Source organism: Uranotaenia lowii, unplaced genomic scaffold (genome assembly GCF_029784155.1).
Source record: "Uranotaenia lowii strain MFRU-FL unplaced genomic scaffold, ASM2978415v1 HiC_scaffold_401, whole genome shotgun sequence".
Taxonomy (NCBI): Eukaryota; Metazoa; Arthropoda; class Insecta; order Diptera; family Culicidae; genus Uranotaenia; species Uranotaenia lowii.
The window spans coordinates 1-24523 of record NW_026598314.1 but is presented as its reverse complement, the minus strand read 5'-3'; the positions used below and the strand labels follow the sequence as shown (position 1 = coordinate 24523).

At 37.3% G+C, this 24523-nt stretch overlaps 1 protein-coding gene across 1 annotated transcript; it reads right to left on the bottom strand.

Moving 5' to 3' along the window:
- Positions 1–12943: 12943 nt before the first annotated feature.
- Positions 12944–24151, bottom strand: LOC129760072 (facilitated trehalose transporter Tret1-like; the record flags this gene model as incomplete). The annotated part of the gene is made up of 4 exons (XM_055757647.1): positions 12944–13661; positions 13722–14317; positions 23356–23561; positions 23628–24151. Coding segments are annotated over 4 exons (1618 nt in total), but the record flags the coding sequence as incomplete, so codon positions are not given.
- Positions 24152–24523: the final 372 nt, after the last annotated feature.

Genomic DNA, 24523 nt, shown 5'->3' with positions numbered 1-24523 from the left:
GACAGATGCGTTCTGATGGACAAAAAAAAATGTTAAAACCGGATTTAAGAGATCAAATTTTTCGAGATACCAACTCATGAAAAGGTTCCAACCAGATTCCAATTGCTTTTTCCAGGTGAGTTTGTGTAAAATATCATGATTTTGCAAAGGTTTTGGTTCTGTGGTAAAAAAAATAAATCAATACATGACTGAAAAAAGTGTGCAAAGATAAAAAAGAGATTTTATGAAAAAGTTAGAGTATTTTTTGAAATCTTAGAAAATTTTTTTTTCTAATATTTTTAGTTTAAATGTCATATTAACACCTTCATTTCCTACATAGAAAGTTTTTCGATCAAATGAATAGTTTTCAAAATACACACGTTTGTAACTGCCCGGATACTAAATGATCATATCCTTACTACGTGAGGTGCAGAGGATGTGTATTATTGCTAACACTTGGCACTCACGAGTCATGGGTCACGACGTCGGGTGAATTTTTCGAGTCGGTGTTGGATGTTGTAATCGTCGGAAAACATACGAGTCGCTGCATTAAAAGTCCCGATCGTGTGCTATGATAGGTGTGAGTCTAGGATACGCGACTCTGTAACCGGCGAGTGTTTTAGAAGCCCAAGGTTAGTGGAAATCATCGCGTTAGTCATGCAAATGTGCGAAGGAAGTGCTGGCGTGGAGAGGAGGCGGACCGTACCATACACCATCGGCACAACAAACATGAAATGGCCCAGCAGACGAACGAGCACGATGGCGAACAACAGATGGCGCTGCTCTCAACAGGTGAAAAGGCAGCCATAGGCGGGCTTCACAAGTGGCGCAATGGGGCGTAATCCCAGGATGGGGTCGTATCCCGGTTCCGGGGGCAATGCCCTTTACTTAGAGCGATTACTTCACAAGAAACATTGAAACACGACACATCATACCAGTCGCGTCATTTGAATGTGATAGTGAAACCACAAAGTCGGATAAAACCCGTGTTAAAAGGTTTATTATACGACCAGGTGAGAAATGACCGCCGCTCCGCCCTTTCTATCCCATTGCACCAACAGGACCCCTTTCCTTTGTGTCGAATGAAGTTTGCTGATCGGAGGACGAGAAGCACGTGCAGTTGAGGACGATAATTGCAAAAAAGCACCGTCATTGCTGCTCACCGAAGCGGCCGACTGTCCCTAAGCGACCGAGGACAACGATCCGTTCAACCGTTTGGACGCCGGCAGCAGGAGCTGGAAGTCATTGCAGTGCGGATGTCCCCCGGAGAAACTGACCGTCAAGAACTGAGCCGCCCGTCGCTCAGCAGGAAGTGTCAGTCTTGGAGTTCGTGAGACCAACAGTAACGAGGTAGGAGCTAAAAAGCCCACCATAAGCATTTATATGAAAGTGGGAGTGGTTACAGTAGTTTGTCGACCAGTAAAGTGTAGAAAGTTCGTCTCTTCAAGACTCAGTGTTTCCTTTCGCTAGCTTTCTCTATTTCCAGTGGTGCTGGGCAGGCTAACTCACCCACAGGTTATAACTCTTGACCGGCAAATAACGTTCAGAAAAGTTGTGCGGCGATAATCCTAGTTTTGCTATGCTAACCGAAAGGATGAAGGATGGAACACGCTCGGAGTAGACTGGCTCCATCGGTGGGGAGCTGACGTGTAGTTTGCGTCCGATCCCAAGGTTTAAGCTGCAAATATACTTTACCTTCTGCGTGGTGGAAGCCTAGTGAATGTCACTTAATCGGAGCTGTGGACATCGTAGGGAGTAGGATTGTTCGATTGACGAAGAATACTCGAGGAGTAGAGAGAGTGGCTAACGACGTCGGATGAGTAATTTGAATCGGTGCGTGTATTTAGGGTGGTGTATTCTTCAGGAATCATCAGAGTCGTGTGTTATGACGGGCACTACTACCTATTGGATAAGCTGTTCTCGACCAACACACAACGGAAAATAGTGACAACCCTCGATTCGCCAAGAGGTCTGGTCTCGAGTCGCCAGGAGGAGTGGTTGGTGTGTTCAGCCTCAAGCAGTGCTCGAAACCTTCATTGACAGAAAACGGGTTGAATATGAGAGAAAAAGCTCTCCCTTTCATCTTCTTCGGCAGTCGATGAAATAATCTCCGTTTGGAGAGAGTGAGCTTCTTGTTGACTGTGAATGTCTTCTCTTTTGTTTCGCCATTCGTTTCACACTCATTCGTTCCACAAAGTCGTGACAGGATCAAACGTTCAAAAATCATTCAATTGGATCCTCTTTCAATGTGTGAGCCAATCATATTCGCCTGTGCTACTTTGCATGTACCGATAAAAGTGATAAAAATTAATAGCGGCTAAACGGTAAACGTTAGACACTTGATGTTTTCGAGACAATTTATCTACGCAACAAAAACTTTCGTATTCTATTGAAAAACATCTTAAAATTCTCATCTTCATCTAGAAGGGAAAAATGCCTATTTTCAATCAACTTATAGAGTTCGGCTGAGTTCGTACATCTTTATTAATTGATTCATTTTTCAAAGTTTTTAGCTTTCAGACGATGTAGGCGCACAAAACATTAATTTTCATTAGTTTAATTGCAAACTGAGGCGTTTTCACCTAGAAAAAGTCAATAAACAACAGAAAAAAAAACTCAATAGGGATTGAATGTATACAAATAAACAAATGCAATTTAATGTTTTGTTTTTACATCATTGAAAAGCTGATAACTTGAATAATTGAATCAAATAATAAAAAATACTCTTGAGGTAATAATTGGGGGCATTGAATTAGTATAAATTCTTCTTGTCTCTATAATGTTCAACAAAGTTGGGTGTTTAAGCAATTTGAACATTTTTTATCCCTACACTGATTTTCTGAAACTTATTCAAAAAATAAATTATTTAACCTTGTAGTGTCAAAACCGCCTGACGGGCTCTACTAAAATCACCATAAAACCATTTTTTTTACTACAATAATTTTTATTTACTTTTTTCGCAGAATCTTTCTAAATATGGTAAGCTAACAAACCATACTAATGCAAATGGTTTGATAAGCTGTTGTTTTTTTTAGTTAGGTAGAAGAGATGAACCCCGCTTAAAGGTGGGGTTGGAGAAGTATGACAACATTTCGAAAAATAGGTACAACATTTACTTTTAGTATAAGTTGAAATATCCCAGTTATTTGAGAAAAATTTCAACAAAACCTACTTAAAAATATAACTATTGGTCAGGGTTTATATATTTCAAAATTCAGGAGAAATTGGTTGAAGTTTATGGAATCTACAATCGAAAAAGTACTGAAAGTGAATTTCTTTAGCTCCTATGCAATTGTCAAATTTCTGTCTCATCTTTAAAGTTTTTCGTAGAATAAACCTTGTTTGTAATCATAAAACAAGGCTTTTGTGAATTTTTCAGCAAAAATAAAATTGGGTTCTAGAGGATTAACAAATACTGAAAAAATCTCATTTTATTTTTTAAATTGCTTATAACTTTTTCTGTTTTTTCATTCGATTACTGTGATGTCCTCGATAATTTTTTTAATTGCATGATCTACAGATCTATTAAATGAATCAGGTGTATACACGAAGTATTTTTTAAAATATGTTTTATCTCTCTTCTATGTGAATCAATCCTTTATTTTTAAAAAGAATATGAAAGATCTTGTTGCATAAATAAATTTCCTCAAAGACATCAAGTTTCTATCGTTTACCGCTTAGCCGCTATTAATTTGAACGCTTTGCGCCGGGAACAACGCGTACGTTCAACTTTTCTCAAACGGATTCCATTCATTCAAAATCGAAATGACTGAATTTGCATCGAAGCTCACAGTAATGTCCTCGAAGTGACTGTGACCGTTGGCCAAAACGAATGGGAAGATGAGCGAAAGAAAATTGTAAACGCTGTCAGTCAGAGAGAGATTTTTGAGTGAGAGAAGGCAATGAAGGAAACGAAAACGGAAGACTCTGAATGGAGAGAAATTTCACATTCACGCAAGGCTGTCTATAGTTTTAAGCTCTGGCCTCAAGTCTTTATGAGAGAGGTTTCGAGTTGCCAGAGTTGCATGTTATGAATGATAACCTCTAATCGTCACGAAGAGAAGTTAGCTCTCTAGTCGTCAGAGGAGAGATCAGAACTTGAGTTGTGTAGATAGAGAAGAGGTATTTTGCCTCAACCTTGAGTAGAACAATGTGGTTTCGTTAATGAGTAGGCCGACTTCCCACATTCAAACTAAAGGTCAGAAGCACCGGGTGGACTTTATTTAGGTGGTAGAAGGTATTTGAAGAATATACCAAGAGTCGTCCCATTGCACTTATGGGCCCAGAGTAGCTAAATGGGGTGACGCGGTGACTCGTCGTGCCATGGACTGCAATCTATAAACGAGATCATCCGAGTCGTAGTGCTAAGTCTCGAACGTGTGCTGTGATAAGCACTAATCCAAGATAAGTTATGCTCGGTGGATATTCAATCCAACAGGAAAAAATGTAGAGCTCAAGTCTTTACGAGGTCGGACTTGAAGTCCGTAGAGAAGAGATTAGACTTTGAGTCGTGGAGAGGAGAGGTCGTTGAGTATCTACTTAGTCACAGGTATTGAGGCAGGGTATGGTTCAGGCAGTATGAGGTTTGAGTCGTCTCATTATATCCAGTAAAAATCTCCCATGGGAACATCCATAAATGACGTAGCTTTTTTTGTGAATTTTTATACCCCCCTCCCCCTCGTAGCATTTCGTCACAAAGTCATATACCCCCTAGATAATAACGTAGCTTTAATAACCCCCCCCCCCCCTCCCCCCATTTTTAAAAATCGGTTTTTAATTTTTACTTTTATTATCAGCATTTTGCAAGAATAATACAAAAAATAACAAAAAAAAAAGAGAAAGAAGTTATAAATGGAAGTTTAAAAAAGCATATAAATCGGTCAAAAAAATCAAGCTACCTTTCAACAAACAGGATAGCTAGTAAGTATTCAATCAGTTGCGTCGGTCCAAATTATCTCCATTCTGGATTCCAATGAAATCGTTGGGCAGCTTTCCTCCATCGTCTGCTCGGCTGGAATAATTGCATCTGCGATGTCAGCTGCCTCCACCTACTCTCTATCGTCCTCCGGAATGATGACCAGCACTTCGTGTCCTCTTTTGCCTACAATTCGCTTTGAACGAATCTTTCTATTCGAGGCTGGAGCCTTGTGGATTTTGCTATGCTCCTTTTGGAAAACATTTGAAGCAAAATATAAATTGCATTTCTTGCATGTACGCTCCTTGATACGCTTGAACACAGTCGGGCAGTAGGAGTCAAAAGCTACATGTTCAGACTGGATTGAATTAGGCATAATTTTGCTCAATTTCAAAGTCAAACTCCCCCCCTCCCCCACAAATGCTACGTCATTTATGGATGTTCCCCATAATCAGTTCGATTCCCGAAAAGGTTGCCTTTGCTTTGTAATTAAGACTGCGGTGAGCTAAGGATCCCACCATACATCTGTAAACAGGTGCCTCTCACTCTGGAAGTCTCATATAGCAATAAAGCATACATGTAGGCCAGGGATGAGCAAAGCGCGGCCCGCGGGCCGCATGCGGCCCCCAAGACATGTTTGTGCGGCCCGCGAAGCTTTTTCAAATTGAATTAATTCTACGATTTTTTTTAAAGATACGTTGTCAATCATCATGTGTTTTTTTCAAGGCATACATGCCATGAAGCAATTTTATTTATTGGCAAAACCAGAGGACTGAGATAAACGGAGAATCATCGTCAATGATGACACAAATTGTGAAGCCAATGATTGAATTTGTGGTAATTTGTTGCTATTTGTTAGGGAAAAAGAGAAGGTTTGAGTTAAAATGAGAGAAATTAGTGCTCAGAGAGAGTGAAAATGTGCTAAGAGCACCTGCAACGGTTCAGGCTTAAATATTGGTTTCAAGTATACCAGTTTTAGCACAATTTGAAATTTTAGAATCGGCTAAGGGGGAAGAGGCAACACTGCCAGAGTGTAAACATTTGTTTAGTGCTAGTGCAGATAAAATTTTGAAAATATATTCGAAAAAGGGCCGCAAATTGTTCGATTTTGTCCTTAAGTTTAGTGATTTATTGTTTCCTGTGTCGAGAAAGTGGAGTTTCACCGAAAAGTCGGAAAATTCAGTGTTTTTTTTCGCTTTTAAACTAAATGAAGAAGTGCAGAGGGCTGGTGTTCTGCCCTCAAGATTCACCTAAGAACAGCAACGAGAGGGCTATTTTATAGACGTGATCCTCCTGAGGCTACACGAGAGTTATCCAGATTACAAGATAAGTCCATTGTTTATTAGTTAGTACATACATAATTCATAAACTTTTTCGAACTTAAATTTTGGATTTAGATTTACAGTACAGAATGACAGAAGCTTTGAAATATTTCATAGAAACATTTCAAGGAAAGTAATATCCAATACAATCTTTTGTACAAGTTTATACACAAGGAAACTTATTCAAATTGGCAGTTTGCTAGGTACAGATTTTCAAAGCATGGAATATAATTTTTCAATATAGGAATCGAAATAAACAAAATGCTTCTGCTACAGAAATTTGATGATGGTTTTTGGACATAGATCCAAGATGTATGTGTGTGTGTGTGTGTGTGTGTGTGTGTGTGTGTGTGTGTGTGTGTGTGTGTGTGTGTGTGTGTGTGTGTGTGTGTGTGTGTGTGTGTGTGTGTGTGTGTGTGTGTTTGTGTTTGTGTGTGTGTGTGTGTGTGTGTGTGTTTGTGTGTGTGTGTGTGTTTGTGTTTGTGTGTGTGTGTGTGTGTGTGTGTGTGTGTGTGTGTGTGTGTGTGTGTGTGTGTGTGTGTGTGTGTGTGTGTGTGTGTGTTTGTGTGTGTGTGTGTGTGTGTGTGTGTGTGTGTGTGTGTGTGTGTGTGTGTGTGTGTGTGTGTGTGTGTGTGTGTGTATGTGTGTGTGTGTGTGTGTTTGTGTGTGTGCGCATGTGTGTGCGCGCGTGTGTGTGTGCATGTGTGTGTGCGTGAGTTGGTTCTGTCGTAGGAGTTTGAAAATAAAGTGCCTTAATGCTGCTGCGAGTGCACAGAAGAAGAGCAACTATGGAGATTTCCTCCTACGTTTACTTGCTTGGGAACAGGGCATATCAGGCAAGCGAGGCGCGTTTTTTTTTTTTTCTTATCTTTCTCTTCCCGTTTTCATAATGCGTTTGAACGTTTTTGCACGTAATTTCGTTCTTGCTCCTCTCGTTTTAAACGCGTGATTAAATACGGTGTGTTAGGGACGGGTCTACGGGTTGTCGGGATGGGCACTCGGGGTCTGCTTATCACTCGGATTGCTTGGCGGGGAGATTATCGGACTTCCAACGGGAACCAACACGAGTCGGGTTTAATAAGTCGGTCCAACGGATATGATTCGGGAAATTCGTCACTTCACAGGGGGGATCAACGGGAATTCCACAGTTCGATCGACAACGGAACACCTTAAGGACGCTGGAACCGATTTTGGGGAATTAAAACGGGGTTTCACGGAAAAATGCGTATTTTTCTCGGGATCAAATCAAAAGCGCGTGATCAGTCTAACAACTTGCTTTGTATTCTAATCTTAATGATCGTTAGGTGGTACAATGATGATGGTGGCACGGAAGTAAGAAGGAAATCACAAAAACGCAAATTCTTATTTTATGGCAAAGTAAACTACAGTCATAGCTCGATTTGATACCTAACACGGTGAGTTGCACCGGTGCCAAGTGTATTATACGTGAATGAGAATGCCACGTTAGGACGTTTTTGCTCTTCTTGTTTTAAGCGCGCGATAATCTTCGGTGAGTTGCACCGGTGCTAAGTACATTGTACGTGTATGACAATGCCACGTTAAGACGTATTTATTCTAAATACAAACGCGATGTACTCGATAGTATGCGACGCGACGATCATTAAATATTTAACTTTGCTTTGATCGCATCCCTTCCCAAAGGGAATCCAGATCTTATTTACCTTCCCCACTAACAAACCATCCTTCCTGAGACGACCGTGGAGATTTAGAGGTGTATTTGGTCTCTAGTAGCAACGGAAGTCGAACTAACAATCCTTCCCTTTCCTCGATAAACCGTAAGGACGTGGCCGGCGCCGTTATTGACCATATAAGATAAGGAACCTTCGAAACGTGTACACAGAAAATGGTAAGCTAATCCCAAGCCCCATTTATTTGGATCTATGTACAATTTTGATGGTTCTTGTCAATCACGGAGTAGCAACTACTGAAATGTACGGTTTGTCTAAGCTCAAGCTCAAGCTCAAGCTCAATTTGAAATTTTAGAATCGGCTAAAACACCCACTCCCCACCGGTGTAGGAGCAAATTTAAAACGGAAACACTTTCATTGCAGACACTCCATAATTGAGAAGAAAAAACCCATTTTATTAGAAAAATTGCATAAGTTTTGAGTTTCACGGTTAATTATCTTAAAATTAATTCTACGAATATTCTTTTTGACAGAACAATGATTTCAACTATTCTACCAGGATTTCATTAATTTAAAAGCAAAAATGACTACACAACGAGGAAAAAAGGTCAATTGAAACAATTCTTCAATTAATTCAATCAAATTGCTTTGAATCAATGGAATAAGGTTTTGTTGAAATGAAATGAAAAAGTAATTTTTTTTCAAGTTATTGCTGACATTGATTGATAAAGGAAACGAGAAATGTTCATCCCAAAGTCAAAGGAAATTTTCCTTTGATTTGTCGACATTTTTGTTTGACAAAAACTTGTTTCACTATTTGTAAATTTATGTATGGATACAGAAAAATTTTAGAACGCTGACTGGATTCATTAATTCGTCGAGCCCAAATGAAAAGCTTTTTATTTAATTATATTAAATCGAGAATGATGTGAGATCTATTATTTATACTTGATATGGTTTTTATTAACATCTATTCTCAATTTATGTTACGTATAGGGTGGTTGAAGCGAAAAAAAACATTCAAATAATATCTCAAAAAGAAATTATTATCACACCCAATGTTACCCAAACATGTGTGAAAGAAATCATTGATGGCTAAAATTTTCTCACCGTGAACTAAATCGGTCTGTCGTATATTTTGAAATCCTGTTCCAAATTTGCATGAAGTTGGAACAAAGGCGTATAACTGTTGGGAATTTCGAAATCGATAACTGTGCTAAAACAGCAATATACGCCACCGGTGCCAGCCGAAATGTTTTAGCGTGGTCGAAAACCGTGTTTTGCATCTACCGTTGGGACAGCCCTAATTGTTGCAAATTGTTGCATTTTGTGAAGCGTTGTGGAATTTTGATCATTACCATTCCAAATGCAAAGTATTCTCTCTCCACTGCAATCCCTCGGGCAAAACGTTAGAGCACCTGCAACGGATCAGGTTCAAATATTGGTTTTAGGTATACCAGTTTTAGCAAAATTTTAAATTTTGGAATCGGCTAAAACACGCGCTCCCCACCGGTGTGATAGCAAATTTAAAACGGGTACACTTTTATTGCAGACACTCAATAATTGAGAAGAAAAAACTCATTTTAATTGAAAAATTACTAAGTTTTGAGTTTTAAACCACCATTATTCTACCAGGATTTCATTAACTTAAAGCACTGACCACACTGACATGGCACTTAGAACAAAACTTCAACCATTTTCTATCTAATTTTTTGTTGTCAGATTTTGCAGGTTCGCAATACCGACGGCAGGTGGCGAACCTGACAAATTTGACAAAAATGCCCTGTAGGAAAAATGGTTCTATTTAGCCCGATTTTATCGTAGAAATTGCGTGTTTTTGTTTTAAAGTTGGGTGGCATTTCCTAACTGGGATAGCATTTCTTCAAATCGATCGATGCGCACTCTGGAATCGACATTGCGTACTGTTGGAAAAATTATCCAGAAAACGAAATCGAATGTCCAGTCAGTATGGTCAGTGCTTAAAGTCTTTTTAATGAAGTTTGTTCGAAACAAGTAGAAATGGATTGACGATTGAATACCTTTCTTTTACCAATTGACTTTGACCGATTTCTATTATGCCGTAACAAAATCCTCTGTCGACCTGGATGGGTTTTGACTATTTTGACTAGTTTCACCTTGCTTCATTGACAACGATCTGACTAGTTTCGACCAAAACATTGGCTCATTGAACAACTATCAGTTGGCAGAAACCAATTGAAACCGATTTTTATCTATGATTGAACGAAGCTTAAAAAGCCTAAATGACTATACGCAGCAAGAAAAAAAGCTTAATTGAAACAAAAAAAAACATTTTTTTTTAAATTGACTTATTTTGGGGAGCTGATTCCAAATATTTATTTAGTTTACCAGTTCTTGTTTATAGTTAAAAATTCATTAAACATATTTGTGATTTTGTTTGGGCAAACTAAAAAGATAGGCAAACATGCTCCTTTTAAGAATTCTTAAGCAAAATTTTCATGATTATCAGTGTTTGTAATGTAGCAGACGGCTTTTTTAGCCAGAACTGAAGGGAATTTTTTCTAAGAATCATGTCAGTTTAGTCAATGGTATCGAACAATATATCATATTTCACGGTTTTTATATTAAAACCGTGAAATATGATATAATGTTCGTGTAGATTATAAATATTTTTAACAACTTTAGACAAAAATCGGTCATTACACTGATATTCAAATTTTTTAATTTTTTTTAAAGTTTATTGTTGTTTTCCGTTAATTTCATTAGGATGCTTCTGTTATTTTTCTTTTCTTATTCTTATTTCCGTTCGAGAAACGCTGACTGGGCTCACTAGTTCGTTGAGGCCAAAAGCTATTTATTAAAATATAAAGTCTAGAATAGTGTGACATAAATTTTTTATACTTGATACGGTTTTTGTTAACATGTTTTCTCAATTTGTGTTACGTATTGACCGGTTTTGACGGGGAAAAACATTCAAAAAATTTCTCAAAAAGAAACAATTATTACACCCAATGCTACCCAAACATGTGTGAAAATAATCATCATTGGCTAAAATTTTCTCACCGTGAACCCCAAACGTCTAAATCGGTCTGTCGTATATTTTGAAATCCTGTTCCAAATTTGCATGAATTTGGAACAAAGGCGTATAACTGTTGGGAATTTTGAAATCGATAACTGTGCTAAAACAGCAATTTACGCCACCGGTGCCGGATGGACTGATTTAGCGTGGTCGAAAACCGTGTTTTGCATACACCGTTGGGACAGCCCTTATATTGGTGTTTTTTAGATATATTTTTTTTCCTTATTATTAATCTAGCATTTGCAAATTCAAATCCATGAAAGCAGATCGGGAGAGCAAACAAAAAATCCAAAGGCTGAAGATGACCACAGGCGTTTCTGAGCCCATTGGTGTGAGCATTATTTTTTTTTCGTTTCAAGCTAAGATACAGTTGTATGACGAATATCATCAGATAATTTATTTAAAATTTTATTCCTCCATCAAATTCAGAAAGAAGCTAATTCTCAACAAAAAAGAATTAAAAAAACCATCAAAAAGTGAAATATTTTTGTTCTTGAATATTGACGGCAATGAGGAAATCTGATTAATGAAGACTGGGTGAACGGTTTTGGATTTCTTATCGCCATAAGTCAGTATCAAAATTTCCGAAAAAAAAATCTAAATTTTTGACAAGGACAATAGGTATTCAATACAAAATTTGGGAACAGTCCGGTTCGGCTCGGTTGCCCGGATTTCATTGAAAAATGCCCAGGTTTTACCTGGGTTTATTAATTTTTTTTTTTGGAAAATCAAGCAAAAAACAAATTGTGTAGTAATTTTTGTAATTTATGCCTACAAAACGATATTTTTGAGCAAGTTGTATAAAAATTATCACAAAAGGTTTTTTGGAAGCCTTAAATATAATTTGAAACCTGTCGATGGATTTTGACGAAAAAAAAATATTTTCTATTTTTTTCTTGATTTTTGTTGAGTAATTTCTGGGTTTCGAAAAAAGTTGCTCGGATATTGCCCGGATTTTTGGTCGTAAATTTTGAAATCAAATACCCGGATATTGCCTGGTTTTTATATCCGGCCCGGATATGTACGTGCTGTACAAAATTCTAGCAACCTAACTATAAATTATCGCTGGGATTTAGCTCCAAACACTTTTGAATTGAAGTGATGTCGATTAGTACGTACCGTATTATCATAAAAGAATTTTTCCTGGAAAACGGTTCAAAAAGGAAACGCTTTTTACGAACCATGAAAAGACCTTCAAAATTTTCTCAATGTTCGCGAAAAAGTTAAAACCATTTAATAATTTAAATTAAAACAAAATTGATCAAGATTTCATGATGTTCCTGCTCAATTTCGGCTGATATTTATTTTTCGCCTTGCATAAACAAGGTACCTACCGGAATCAACGAAAAAAAAACAAAGTTTTATATTATCTTATTTTAAAAAGTAATTTATGTTCACCCCCTCTCCACAATTTGGGTTTGTAGGGACATTTCCTTATTATTTGAGAAACTCTTAAGCTTAAGAACGTACAACATTAAAAAAACGTTCATGTAGCTTTTATTATTTCAATGCAAATCAAGATATTTTTTTCTTTTTGCAGATATTTTTTTATTTTTACAAACCTCAGTTGTTTACCTTTTCATTCACCCTTACTTATATTAGAAGAAATGATACTTGTGATGCCTAACTCCAGGAGTCAACATTTATTTAAGTGCGGCCCGCCGGAAAGATTTCAAATTAGTTATTGGCCCGTTGTTTGAAAAGGTTGCTCACCCCTGATGTAGGCTAAAGAGGATTATGAAGCCGGTGGCTAGGATAACATGAAAGCTTGTTTAACCGAGGTTCTACTGTATACATTTTTTAACACGAAGTTGTAAACTTCTTTAAACGTTCTTATCAAAAACAAAAATCCTGAAAACATTTTTTTTATCTTTTGAATTTTTGGGGAAATTTACTCCAACCTAAGATTGAAATTGAAATTGCATTATTGAAGGGAGTGATATTTCAAACCATATAAAATGCGTCTTTTAATACTGTTATAAATAATTTGTTTATTTACGGTTAAATAAAGAATGTAAATAAATATATTTCAGAAGCTGCCGTAAAAAAAGTTTTCATAATCGAAATGTGTTCCAACAGATTTAAAACAACTCTTACTTTTACAAATCTAACATCTATTCCTTAATCGATACAATATGAACTGAAAATATACGTAAGAAATTTATTGATATTTGTCATACGAAAATACAGTTCCAAAATTTAATACTGTTCTAGCGTTGTATCGTAGGGCTATTTGTAGCTGAATAGCAAGACACATTTTCTCGTTTAAGTACTCCTTCATTGTTACGGTATCAAAGTTTTGTAAATACTTTTGTTCTCAATTTTGACCGCAGTTATATTTTATAAAGCAGCGTAAGTACACTTATATCTGAATGTTTTGTCCTTTTTACTGATAAATTTTAGCAAAACACATAGAAATATACGTTTCGTATCACGCCTATTCGTCCTAAGCTGTTGTTGAATCCCTGCGCAATTTTAACATCGACTCCATTTCGGCCATCCGTATTGTGCTGGGACTTTTGATTAGGTGATCGACCACATTGGTTCGCGGAGAGCTGCTCTCCTGGACATGCGTTGGAGAACGCTTCTTACTACCGGCGAAGTACGCCTCGATTTGAGCGAGCGATTTACCGTGTGTTTCTGGCAGGAAGAACAGGGCGAAGAAAAAGCCAATCACCGAAACAGCCCCAAACATCCATTGAGTGGCATGGGCACCGCCAAGTAATTCGTCCAGGGACCTGAAAGAAACAAAAATTTAAGTCCTATGGTTTTTTTTGTCAGAATAAGTTCCACTCTACCTGTATCCTTGAACGGCAATAAACATGAGAACGTAAGCTAGAGAAAACGAGATCGAGTGGCCGATACCTCGAATGTCCGTCGGAAACAGCTCAGCAGTCATGGTCCATGGGATGGTCAGCAAACCGATCATGGAAGAGCAAACGTACAGCAGCAATCCAACCACAGGAACCCACGTCAGCGTAGTGGTGCCCTCTTTGATCCAGTAGGTGAAAGTTCCGGACGTGAACATGCAAATGGCCATTCCGGTGCAGGAAACCATCACCAGCAACCTTCGACGGAAACGCTTCAGCAGCCAGGCATTAAACAGACTCATCAAAAACCGTGTCATTCCGACAAAAATGGAAGCCGTGAAGGCGTTCACCTCGGTCCCGACATCCTGGATAAAGGTGACCGCATAGAACAGTGTGATGTAAATTCCACTGTACTGTTGGATCAGGAAGAACCAGAACAGGATGATCAGCGGTTTGTAGCCGGTAGGTTTCAGGAAACCCCGAAGTTTGCTTTTGTTGGCACCCATGGTACGTTCGGCTTCGCGAATTTTCGATTCTCGGTCTTTGAGCAGGGCGTTCAAGTGCATCTCGGCCAAAGGTGTATCCTGCAAATTAGAGAAATTCAAAAAATGTCCATCATCCATCTAACATGATTTTGGTGTAAAAAGAAAGACAATTGACGAAAATTGCATAAAATGACGACTTGGGTTAATAAAAAATATACGAAACAATGCATCCTCTGTGAACGAAGAAAGAAAAAGTAAAACGGAAGAAAATTCATACGTTTATCTCACAAGATATTTGCTATTTGCTCAAGTGAAGAAAATATTATAATGTTTGAGAGCCGGAAAATAAGCCCTTATGATGCAACACTATTGTGCAACATTATCACTGCAACATTTTGGTTCCTTAATTTTCACCATTATTAAGCCTCTAATTTTTCACTACAATCAATTTTAAAAGGCGTTTCTACTTCAACTTGTTGACTCGGGACGAACAGAGCACAATTGATCGGGGCACGATGAGCATTTTTTGCCGTAGAATTGAGCAGCGAATTCAACTCGATGAAGTCTACTAAATTATACACGAAAAATAATAAAAAGATAAAAATTACCGAGATGTCAAGGAGAACGCTCGTGGAAGCCGAAAAGGATACTTTTATCTTTTCGAGGTGAAACTCACCTCGCAGTGAAGCAAAGTTTACCTGAATCGAGCTGGAAAAAAGGTTAAATTCACCAACAAAAAAAGTACAATGCACCTAGAAAAACGGTAAAACTTACCTCGTAACGAGGTAAAGTTGACCAGGATTGAGCTAAACAAAACGGTAAAATTCATCTCGGAATATTTAAAGTAACTATTTGCCGAACCCGTTTATCAAGGTTAAGCTGTTTTGTCATTCAGAAACAAATTTTGCTTCGTGCCCAATATGTGAAAATCGGAACAGAATGGTAAGTGTTTCTTAGATATCATTTAGTTGTGCTGGTTCTCGTCATAATACTTTGCTTTTGTTTCAGATTGGCCCACAGAGCTTCGGAGTGTGTTCCACGTCATCCTCCAGATATCATGCAGGAAAAGCCGGGTCTGACCGGATAAGTGAAACGGAAAAGACCATGAATGTGTTTCAGGAGAATCCTGCAGCCATGTTGACTCGGAAAAACGCGCAGCCGAATTGCCACGAGCCTGGCGAAGAAAAGACACGCCTCAACAATATTTTTTTTAAACACGGTGATACATTCCAACAATGAATATTAGATAAAAGTCCCTTTATCTGAAATAAATATAAATTTTTGAATGAATTTTATTTTTGTTTTATTTTTATTGAAGAAACAAACCAAACCATGCAACTAGCGTTTACCTTTCAAATTAGTGAATGCGAAAACGGTATTATTTACTATTTTGCTAAGTAAATGCAAAATAGTTAAAATTTACCTTTTTGCGAGGTAAATTAAAATAGGTAGGATTTACCTTTATACTAGGTGAATGAAAAAAAGACAAAATTTACCGAAAAAAACGGTTGAAAAAAATCACCTCGCTTCTCGGTAAATTTTACTTTCTTTTCGTGTAGAGCTACAGCTAGACTAATTTACATCTGACGATTTGGCCGATTGGTAAGGCGTAGGAGAGAGAATCAGAAGACGCCAAATAATGCATCAGAAACAGTGTGTGTGAATTGTTTGTATTCTACAAACATACATACATTATTTTGTGATTACTTTGTTTGGTGGATCTACGACTCACTGTTTAATGCAAATCGCATGGATCATGAATGGTAAATGAAAAAAATCGTCTCGACCAGGAATTGAACTCAAGTCTTCTTATTCTTTCTCAGACACCTTACCAATATGCCAAGTCATCAGAAGAAACAAGTCAAGCTGTAGCTCTATTAGTTAGTTGACTGCATCGAGATTCTACAGCAAAAAAAAACGCTCATTATGCTCCGATTAAAGGTGCTAATGATTCCCAGAGAGGATTCTCATAATGCCCTCATAGTGACTGTTTTTCAGCTTTCGGTACAAAATTTTAAACTTTTTTATCGACTTTTTCAAGTTTCAGCCTATTAGAAAGTAGAGTTTTTCAGTGTCTAAACACGGTGGCCATTATGCCCTTATCTCCCCTACTGTTTTCAGCGTAAAAAATCTAATAATCGGAAATTTTTTATAAAAATTTTGAAAAAATAAAGAAAACAAAAGGTAGTAAAACTCCAGACCTCCACAGTTTGTTTTTAGTCCTTGAAATTGTTTGAACTTTCGATTAATTAATCAAAATTCAGCCGTAGCCCGTGGCGTAGAGGTTAGCCTTCAAGTCTTCTAGGCCAGCGGGCATGAGATCGAATCCCGGTCACAGCATACACTCTCTGTGGGTTGGTGGTTTTGGCAATAGTCTTAGTTAGCATTTGTAAGATGCTAGCCATCATATTCTCGAAAGATATACGCTTAGAGTTAAGAAAAAAGGAATCTCTTCGAGGAAACACCAAGTTTCATTGAGATCCTGTATGTTTTTATGTTCGCTGTGCTGTGTGGCAGCGGCATAAAAAATACTGCCACTGGGATACTGGTCCATGTCGTACGAGACGACTAATCCAGCACTTCTCAGATATGTTTATATCATATTTCTGTCTATTGGAAATCAATAAGGTTGTATCTGGGAGGGGATTAAAATAGGTCAAGGATGGCCAATTATAGCTTGCGGAGTTCAGGAATGTTTAAAGTTCAAATCAGTAAAAGCAAATTTTTTGAATTTGAATTAGTTTGACATTCTTGCTGGTATTTTCGAACTTTTGGACCTGTTTTCTCTCGAGAAGTGTGTGCCAATAGCATGGCCGTAGGAACGGGGGGGGGGGGGGGGGTTGGTGGTTAAACCCCCCCCATGAGGGTCCATCAAAAGCAAGCGCGATATTCTACTATTCGTTCAAAATTAGTTTTTCTTAATCAAATTTTGATGATGGAGTAAGGTTAGTCGATAATAACAATCTTGACTTCGAAATGATGTCAAAAACTTGAAAACTAATCTCAGGTTCTGAATTTGTCTACAATTTTTAAAAAATTTTTCACTTATTGAGGATTCTTGATGTTCGGTTTAAAAAATGAAATGAAAAGCTGTGTTTGAAATCGTCGATTAAATTGGGTTTTACTAAATTCATTTCTTCAAAAATCATTTTTACAAAAAATTGACTCATGATTTTTAAAACTCATACGCATTTTATACATTAAGTTAATATTTTTACGAAAATAATAAAAAGCTTTAGAATCATATGTAAAATTCAAACATAACAAAGCTTCAAAATAGCGATATGGATTCATCATTCGAAATCTTTATTTTAATTTAGATTCGCAAGTCGGATTAGAAATACAATAATTGGAATCAAGAAAAATTAATGAAACCCAAATCAACCGAATAAGAATTAGAGATTCATGATTGAGGGGTCTGAAACTTATTTCAATTCTTGGCCCATACTTCTTAATAAGGAAACCGTTTTTTGTACATTTGAAAAAACGTATTGGTATTCCGAAACAGATTAAGAATTCAAATTTCGAATTCTGGTTCTAAGGCGGCATCCATAAATTACGTAGCGCAAAAAACGCACTTTTTTGACCCCCCCCCCCCCCCCCCGTATGTCACGAATCGTAACGCTTTGACGCACCCCCCTATGAAAATTACGTAACGCTGATAATAACCTCCCCCCCCCCCCTCCTCCGATTTTCTCATGTTTTAAAGTATGTACTGATTTTCAAATGTCAAAAAAAAGAGAAAAAATTTTACCGTTCTATAAAACGGAATTAATATCATCGATCAGAATCGCTTCTTAGTACTCATTGATGATAATTCTCTGATAAAATAAATTGAATGTCTTATTACGAGTTGCTCGGTGCTTGTCAACTGATGATCTACCTTGTTTACTTTATTTTGTTCAAAGAGCATAACTTGCAACGCAAAATATACTCCACTTAGTAATAATACTTAAGGTTGAATTGAGTTCTTGGGGATAAATGTACCAAATTTTCGGTTTTCCAACGGGTTTTCACGGATATTCAATACACATTTTAAGGAATCTATCTCACAATCATTAAAAAAGAAAGGTTACAATCCTCTTTCAATCATATTGAAGCTGATAAATTTTAAGCTGATTTTGGTTTACTTATCATTCTGCTAAAATTGCATGACATCAAAATAGCTGCGATGAAACTGAAATTTTTAAGCAAAAAATCGTTACGTAACGATGAGCATACCTCCCCCCCCTCCCCTATGTCACAATTCGTAACGATCGAGCTTACCCCCTCTCCCCCCTAGGAGCGTTACGTAATTTATGGATGCCCCCTAAATTCAGATTTAGATTTAATTTAGCTCTGAAATGAGTTCCACAATCAAAATAAAACTATCAAGATGACTATTTCGGTCAGGAATTTAAATTGTAAGAGATCGCAGGTTATAGATCTGATTGTTTCAATCGATTTTAAAATTTAACAAAAGTCCGTTCGTTTGCATAATTCAGTTAAAAATGACAAAAATTAAGTAGAATTTGCGTTCATGTTGCAAGTTTTGACTTATTATAACCTTACTTAAATAAAACATTCATTAAACTGATTTTTAATGAAAATTAATTGATGCTGAAGAAACTTGTGTCTTTTTTAAAAGAAATTGCAGGGAATTTCGTATGGTTTGGCATGTTGTTCAACATTATTAATATTGCAGTTTTTTCAATAACCCAATTTTAAACATCTTTAACTAGTATACAGTTTGCATAAATCCTATTTGAAGCGCAAAATTTTAATCTTTTACTTTTAATGTGGAAAATTTGATTTATTGTTAGAAATTTTTCGAAATTAAGGGGTTTCTTAGGAAAAAATTTATTGTAAGTTCGAATCAAATAAGCAAAACTAAGCTGGCCAGATTACCCGGTTTTACCCGGACTTTCTAAGATATTTGATAAAAAAAATTATAGAGGTTCGGCCCGGCCCAGTTGCCCAAATTTTGTTGAAAAATATCCTGATTATATTCGCATTCATTCACATTTTTTTGGAAAATCAAACAAAAAATTCAAATTGCATCATTATAGATTTGTCGCCCAAAAATGAAATTTTTCAAGCTAGATTTATTGAAATAAACATAAACGATTTTTTTAGGAGTCTGAAATGCAATTCAAAATCTGATTATGTTTTTCGATGCAAAAATAATGATTCAATTGTTGTTTTTCTTATATTTTTTTTAACCTTTCCTGGATTTTTGTCAAATTTTGTCAAATTTCCCCGGGTAGTGCCCGGATTTAGGTTTGAAAATTTGGAAATAGAATGTCCGATTTTTGCCAGCTTTTAAATCAAATTGCCCTGATTTGTCCAGCCTGGATACGTGCCGGAGAGCTTCAGCAGATTTTGATGCAAATTTCAAGATTCGATGAAAGTAAATTTCCTATTTTGTTACTAAAGAATTCTTTTTTTCTTTTTGAATGAATAGTCACCGTTAATTAATTATTATATGCTAGTTTAGTGGCATTTCAGTGAACGTTACAACGAAAATTCTTGATAGAATAAATAAAGATTGAAATTAAATGACGCATAGATAAAGCAGATGCTTTATAGAAGAAAATATTTATAGATGATGAAACGCACCTTTGAAGCTTTTCTAAAATATGCTCTTGGCTCAATTTCAACATCTATAAATTTTCTTTTATTATTTAAGCATTTGCTTTATCTATCCGTCATTTGATTTCAATCTTTAATTCTTCTATCAAGAATTTTCGTCGTATCGTTCACTGCAATGCCACTAAACTAGCATATATTAAAGAATTCATTATATAAATTTTGATCATTAGAAAGATTAAAGGATGGATTTTCAAAAGTTTCTATTTAACACGAAAAGCTATTAGTTAAAAAAAAACTTTAAAATGAATAATCCAAAAGTATTTAAAAATAATATTTTTATTTTTTTTTAATTCATACATTGTTTGAGCAAAATTGTCATAGAATAAAATGGGTCACCAAAACCCCCCATGAGTCAGTTCTTCCTACGGCCCTGGCCAATAGTGTATATTGTAATACATGCATTTGCAGAAGCTGTATTCTTCCAAATTTTCTTGTTTTGCCAATGTGGAGATAGATCTTTTATTTAACTAATCTCTTTGCCGGAGTTTTGCTTTGCTTAATCGGATTTACTAATTAAAAAAACTCTTCACATGTGTTCATTTGTGAATCTCTTTCACGCATCGCTTCCTGTCCCATAGTTTTTCAGATATCCAAAAATATAATAATCGATTAGAAATCATAAAAAAATGTAATCTAAATTCTATCTGTTACATCAAGCGCAAAATTTTAGTATTTTCCTGGTATTGACACAAGATACTTTTAGAATATAAAAATATGATCATTTAGTATCCGGGCACATTATTTCGGTGGTAGCTACGTTACTAGGCTTGAATATGCAAACATTTAGCAGCGTTGTGTTGGTTATAAAAGGACTATCTTGCCTTAGTTTTTCATTTTTTTTTAAATTTATGTGTGTTTGAGATATTTACGATGTAAAAAGTTATGATATAAATAATTTTACACAATCGCCTTAGAAATTCTTCATTGTCGATTTGAAAACTCATGAACTGTTGTTTTTTCTGAAATTTTTATGGCCCAAATGGTTAAGAAGTATAAGAAGCCACTCTAGAATGCTCATGAAATTACATTCTGTCATTACCCAATGTGGTAATGCGATTCAATGTTTCAAAATCCCTACGTGGAAAGGCTTTATGCCATATTTTATAGATGGATTTTTTTTTTTTTTTCAAAAGAAGACGCACTCTTTTTTCAGAAGCCTTGGGGGCTGGGATTATAATTTGAATGCTATTTTGGTCAGTCAACAATATGTTTATAGCTATTCGAGACTTGTCCTGTTCATAACCCTGGATACCGTAAGTACCTCTGCTTGCGATTCCATTCCCTTGTAAGTCTCATTGAGTGGTTAGGACTGTGTTGCGGTTTAGCCTCGATAGACGTGTGGTTCATTTTCTTGTCCATAACTGCGCTGCCAGTTCCTCCTCAGCCTCGAGTGAGATCGGATGTGTTTTTCTTTCTCGCAAGACAAAGGCAAAAATACAATCTTTTGTGATAAGTGGTGAAAAGTTTTAGTACTGTGATGAGTCCATCACCGGGGGACCACCCCGATCGAACGTTACCAGAATGGATGGATTTGCAGAACCTACACGGGCGTATGTTTTATATGGTTTTAAAAGCAGCTGATGGACATGTGCTCCCGAAAAATCCCTTCATCATTGGTCGATCCGTCGAACGTTACGGAAAGGTGGAAGGTGCGTTCTACGAGAAAACCCAAGGATGGTACGTGCTAAAGATCCGCAACAAAAACTTAAAAACAGAATTAGCCAAGTTGACGAATTTAGATGATGGTACTCCTATCAAGATCGAGCATCACCCCAGATTGAACCAGCGCAAATTCGTTGTCACGTGTCCGGAGGTCGAAGGTATGGCAGACGACGCATTGTTATCCGAGCTAACATCTCAAAACATCATTGAAGTTAGAAGAATCACGAAGAAGATATCCAACGAAATCGTAGGCACTAATACCCTAATCCTAACTATCAGTAGCACGATAATTCCCGAATTTATCAATTTTGGGCTTCTCCGAGTTCGAACTCGTCCATATTACCCGTTACCTTTATTATGCCGAACGTGTCTCAAATATGGTCATCCGAAGAGCAAGTGTACATCTCCTATAGCTTGTAACCGTTGCAGCTCCCCTAGCCATGATAGTCAACAATGTAAGAAGAATCCCTACTGTGGTAACTGCAATGAAGAAGGACACACGCCGATAAGTCGCACAGATGAACAACAGCAGCACATACGCGAGTATTTTGAAATCTATCCATACTCCAATGAAAACAAAAGGTATCGATAAAATCGTAACAACTCAGCCAAAACCGAAAGAACAACAACAACTCCAGCAGCATCAGCAACAGCAGCAGACACCTCACCAGAAAAGGCCTACACCAGCTGTACGATCGAACACCGCTTCTCCTCCTCAGAAACGTTCTACCACGGAATCATCGCCAGAAGATTCGTCGGATAAGACAAATGATAATCTCAAAACCCTATCTAGGAAAGTGGTCCCCTCAAATACCCCTTCACCCCTCTCAACTCCCATCCACTCTCCCAAATCCCTTCCAACCCCTCCTTAGTATTAATAAAAAATATGACCTTCGGCTCAGAAAAACTTTTAATAAGTAAATTGGCCTCAAATATATTATATTGAATAAAAAAAAAAAAAAATAAACTGCGCTGCCGCAAACCTAAGGTAGATACATACAAATATACATACATACATATTTCATATATTGATTTTTTTGTCTTATCCTTTTTATAGTTTTCAGGTTTCTCAATGATAAAATCTGTGAGAAAAAAGGCTAGACAGAATTTTCACGTTTGTTTGGATAACGTGCCGCTATTAAGCCTACCCCTTTTCTAATACTTGATATCTGAAGGGGGATGACAAAAAGAGAAATTGATATTTGTTCCGGCCAAATTTGACAGAAATATTACGAAAACAGTCCTAAATCTTCAACGATTCTCCCAATTTTACAGTACCATTCCAATTTCATGAAAATAAATAATCATTTAAACTTACATGATCATTATTTTTGTGAAAATTTAAAGGGTCAACAAAGTTTGCCGGGTCAGCTAGTGTACGTATAATTATTCATCTTAGTTTAAACTAAAGTCTTTGTAAGAAAGGCTACGAACTTAGTCGCCAGACCGATATATGGTTTTATCATACTTCAGTACCATCTTTGTTTAGCACGTGACACACCTCTGAACCGATGCATCGCGATGTTTTAGAAATCAATACCATCACTTGCTCTTAACGAACTCTGGGACAAACGAAAAAGGCGTCGGAAATTATGTACACCTAATCAGCTTTGAAACGTAACTCTGCGTAATAAGGAAAGCGTTTACTTTTGCTATCTAGTTTCATCGCGGGAGTCTAATTGCGACCCGGTGTTATCTCTTGTAATACATATGCCTCTTTTCACTTATCTTGTTTTGACGATGAACGGATCGATGGAGAACCGTTGAGCTGGGCATTTCCCAAATTCTCAGAACCAAATCATCACTGTTGTGAAAAAAGCTTTTACAAATTTAGTCAAACATACCGTATGATCTGGCTGAGGATACTTTTTGTACAGGAAACGAAGCGACCGGGCAGCATCTTCAATACGTCCCTTCGACACCAACCAAACCGGAGATTCCGGTACGAACAGCTGAATCAGTATCACCGGTAGCACCGTATAGATGATACTGGTCCACGCAACAACACGCCAATGAAGGAAGGCACCCTTCGTGTATGCTATTACCATACCTAAAAGAGAATTGACAAAATTGTGGTAATTTGAATCTGTCTTATAAGTTTCAATTCGATCCTAACCTAGGGAAGCAATGGTTGGTCCGGAAGAAATAAGCGATCCCCGCATATCGGGCCGGGATACTTCGGTGATGTAGACGATGGCCGGGCTCATACCCATGGCACAGGCGAATCCGGTCAGCACCCGTCCGACCATTATCATCGTGAAGCTATCGGCCAGGGCAATGATGATCCACCCGATGACGCAGGGCACCGTGGCCAGTTTGATGGTATTCAGCCGACCGAGAAACTCCATCACCAGTCCGGCGAAAAGTGACCCGATCGGAACCATGATCACGATTATGGAAGCAATCCATGACGATTGTGCCTTGGTGATCCGCAGCTCACTGCTGGCATCTTCGAGCTGTGGTATTTGGATGGCCGAGAACGCCAACGACACGCCGATGACGATGTGGAATGCTGCGGCGATGATCGAGGAGGTGATCTGCGGTAAGGCCGACCAGATGTTGGTCTCGTACTTGCTGAGCGACTGGCAACTGACTACGATCTCGCAGAACGCATCGTCTTTCCGGTCCGTTACGGTCTCTCTTTAAGGTGGTGGGTGGAAACGGAGAAAAATATGGTAAATCAAATTAGTACGGTTGAAGATAACGCATGAATGAAAATTGATTATCTTGTATCTATATGTGTCATCAATCATTTCCACAGTTCTGAGCTAATACAAGGGATTGAAATCGAGAGAGAATTCTTTGTATTTGGAATGGTAATGATCAAAATTCAACAACTGCTTTACAAATTGCAACAATTTGCAACAATTTGCACATTTTCACTCTCTCTGAGCACTGGTTTCTCTCATTTTAACTCAAACCTTCTAATTCTTTTTAACAAATTGCCACAAATTACCACAAATTCAATCATTGGTTGCACATTTTGTGTGATCATTGACGTATTTTCTCCGG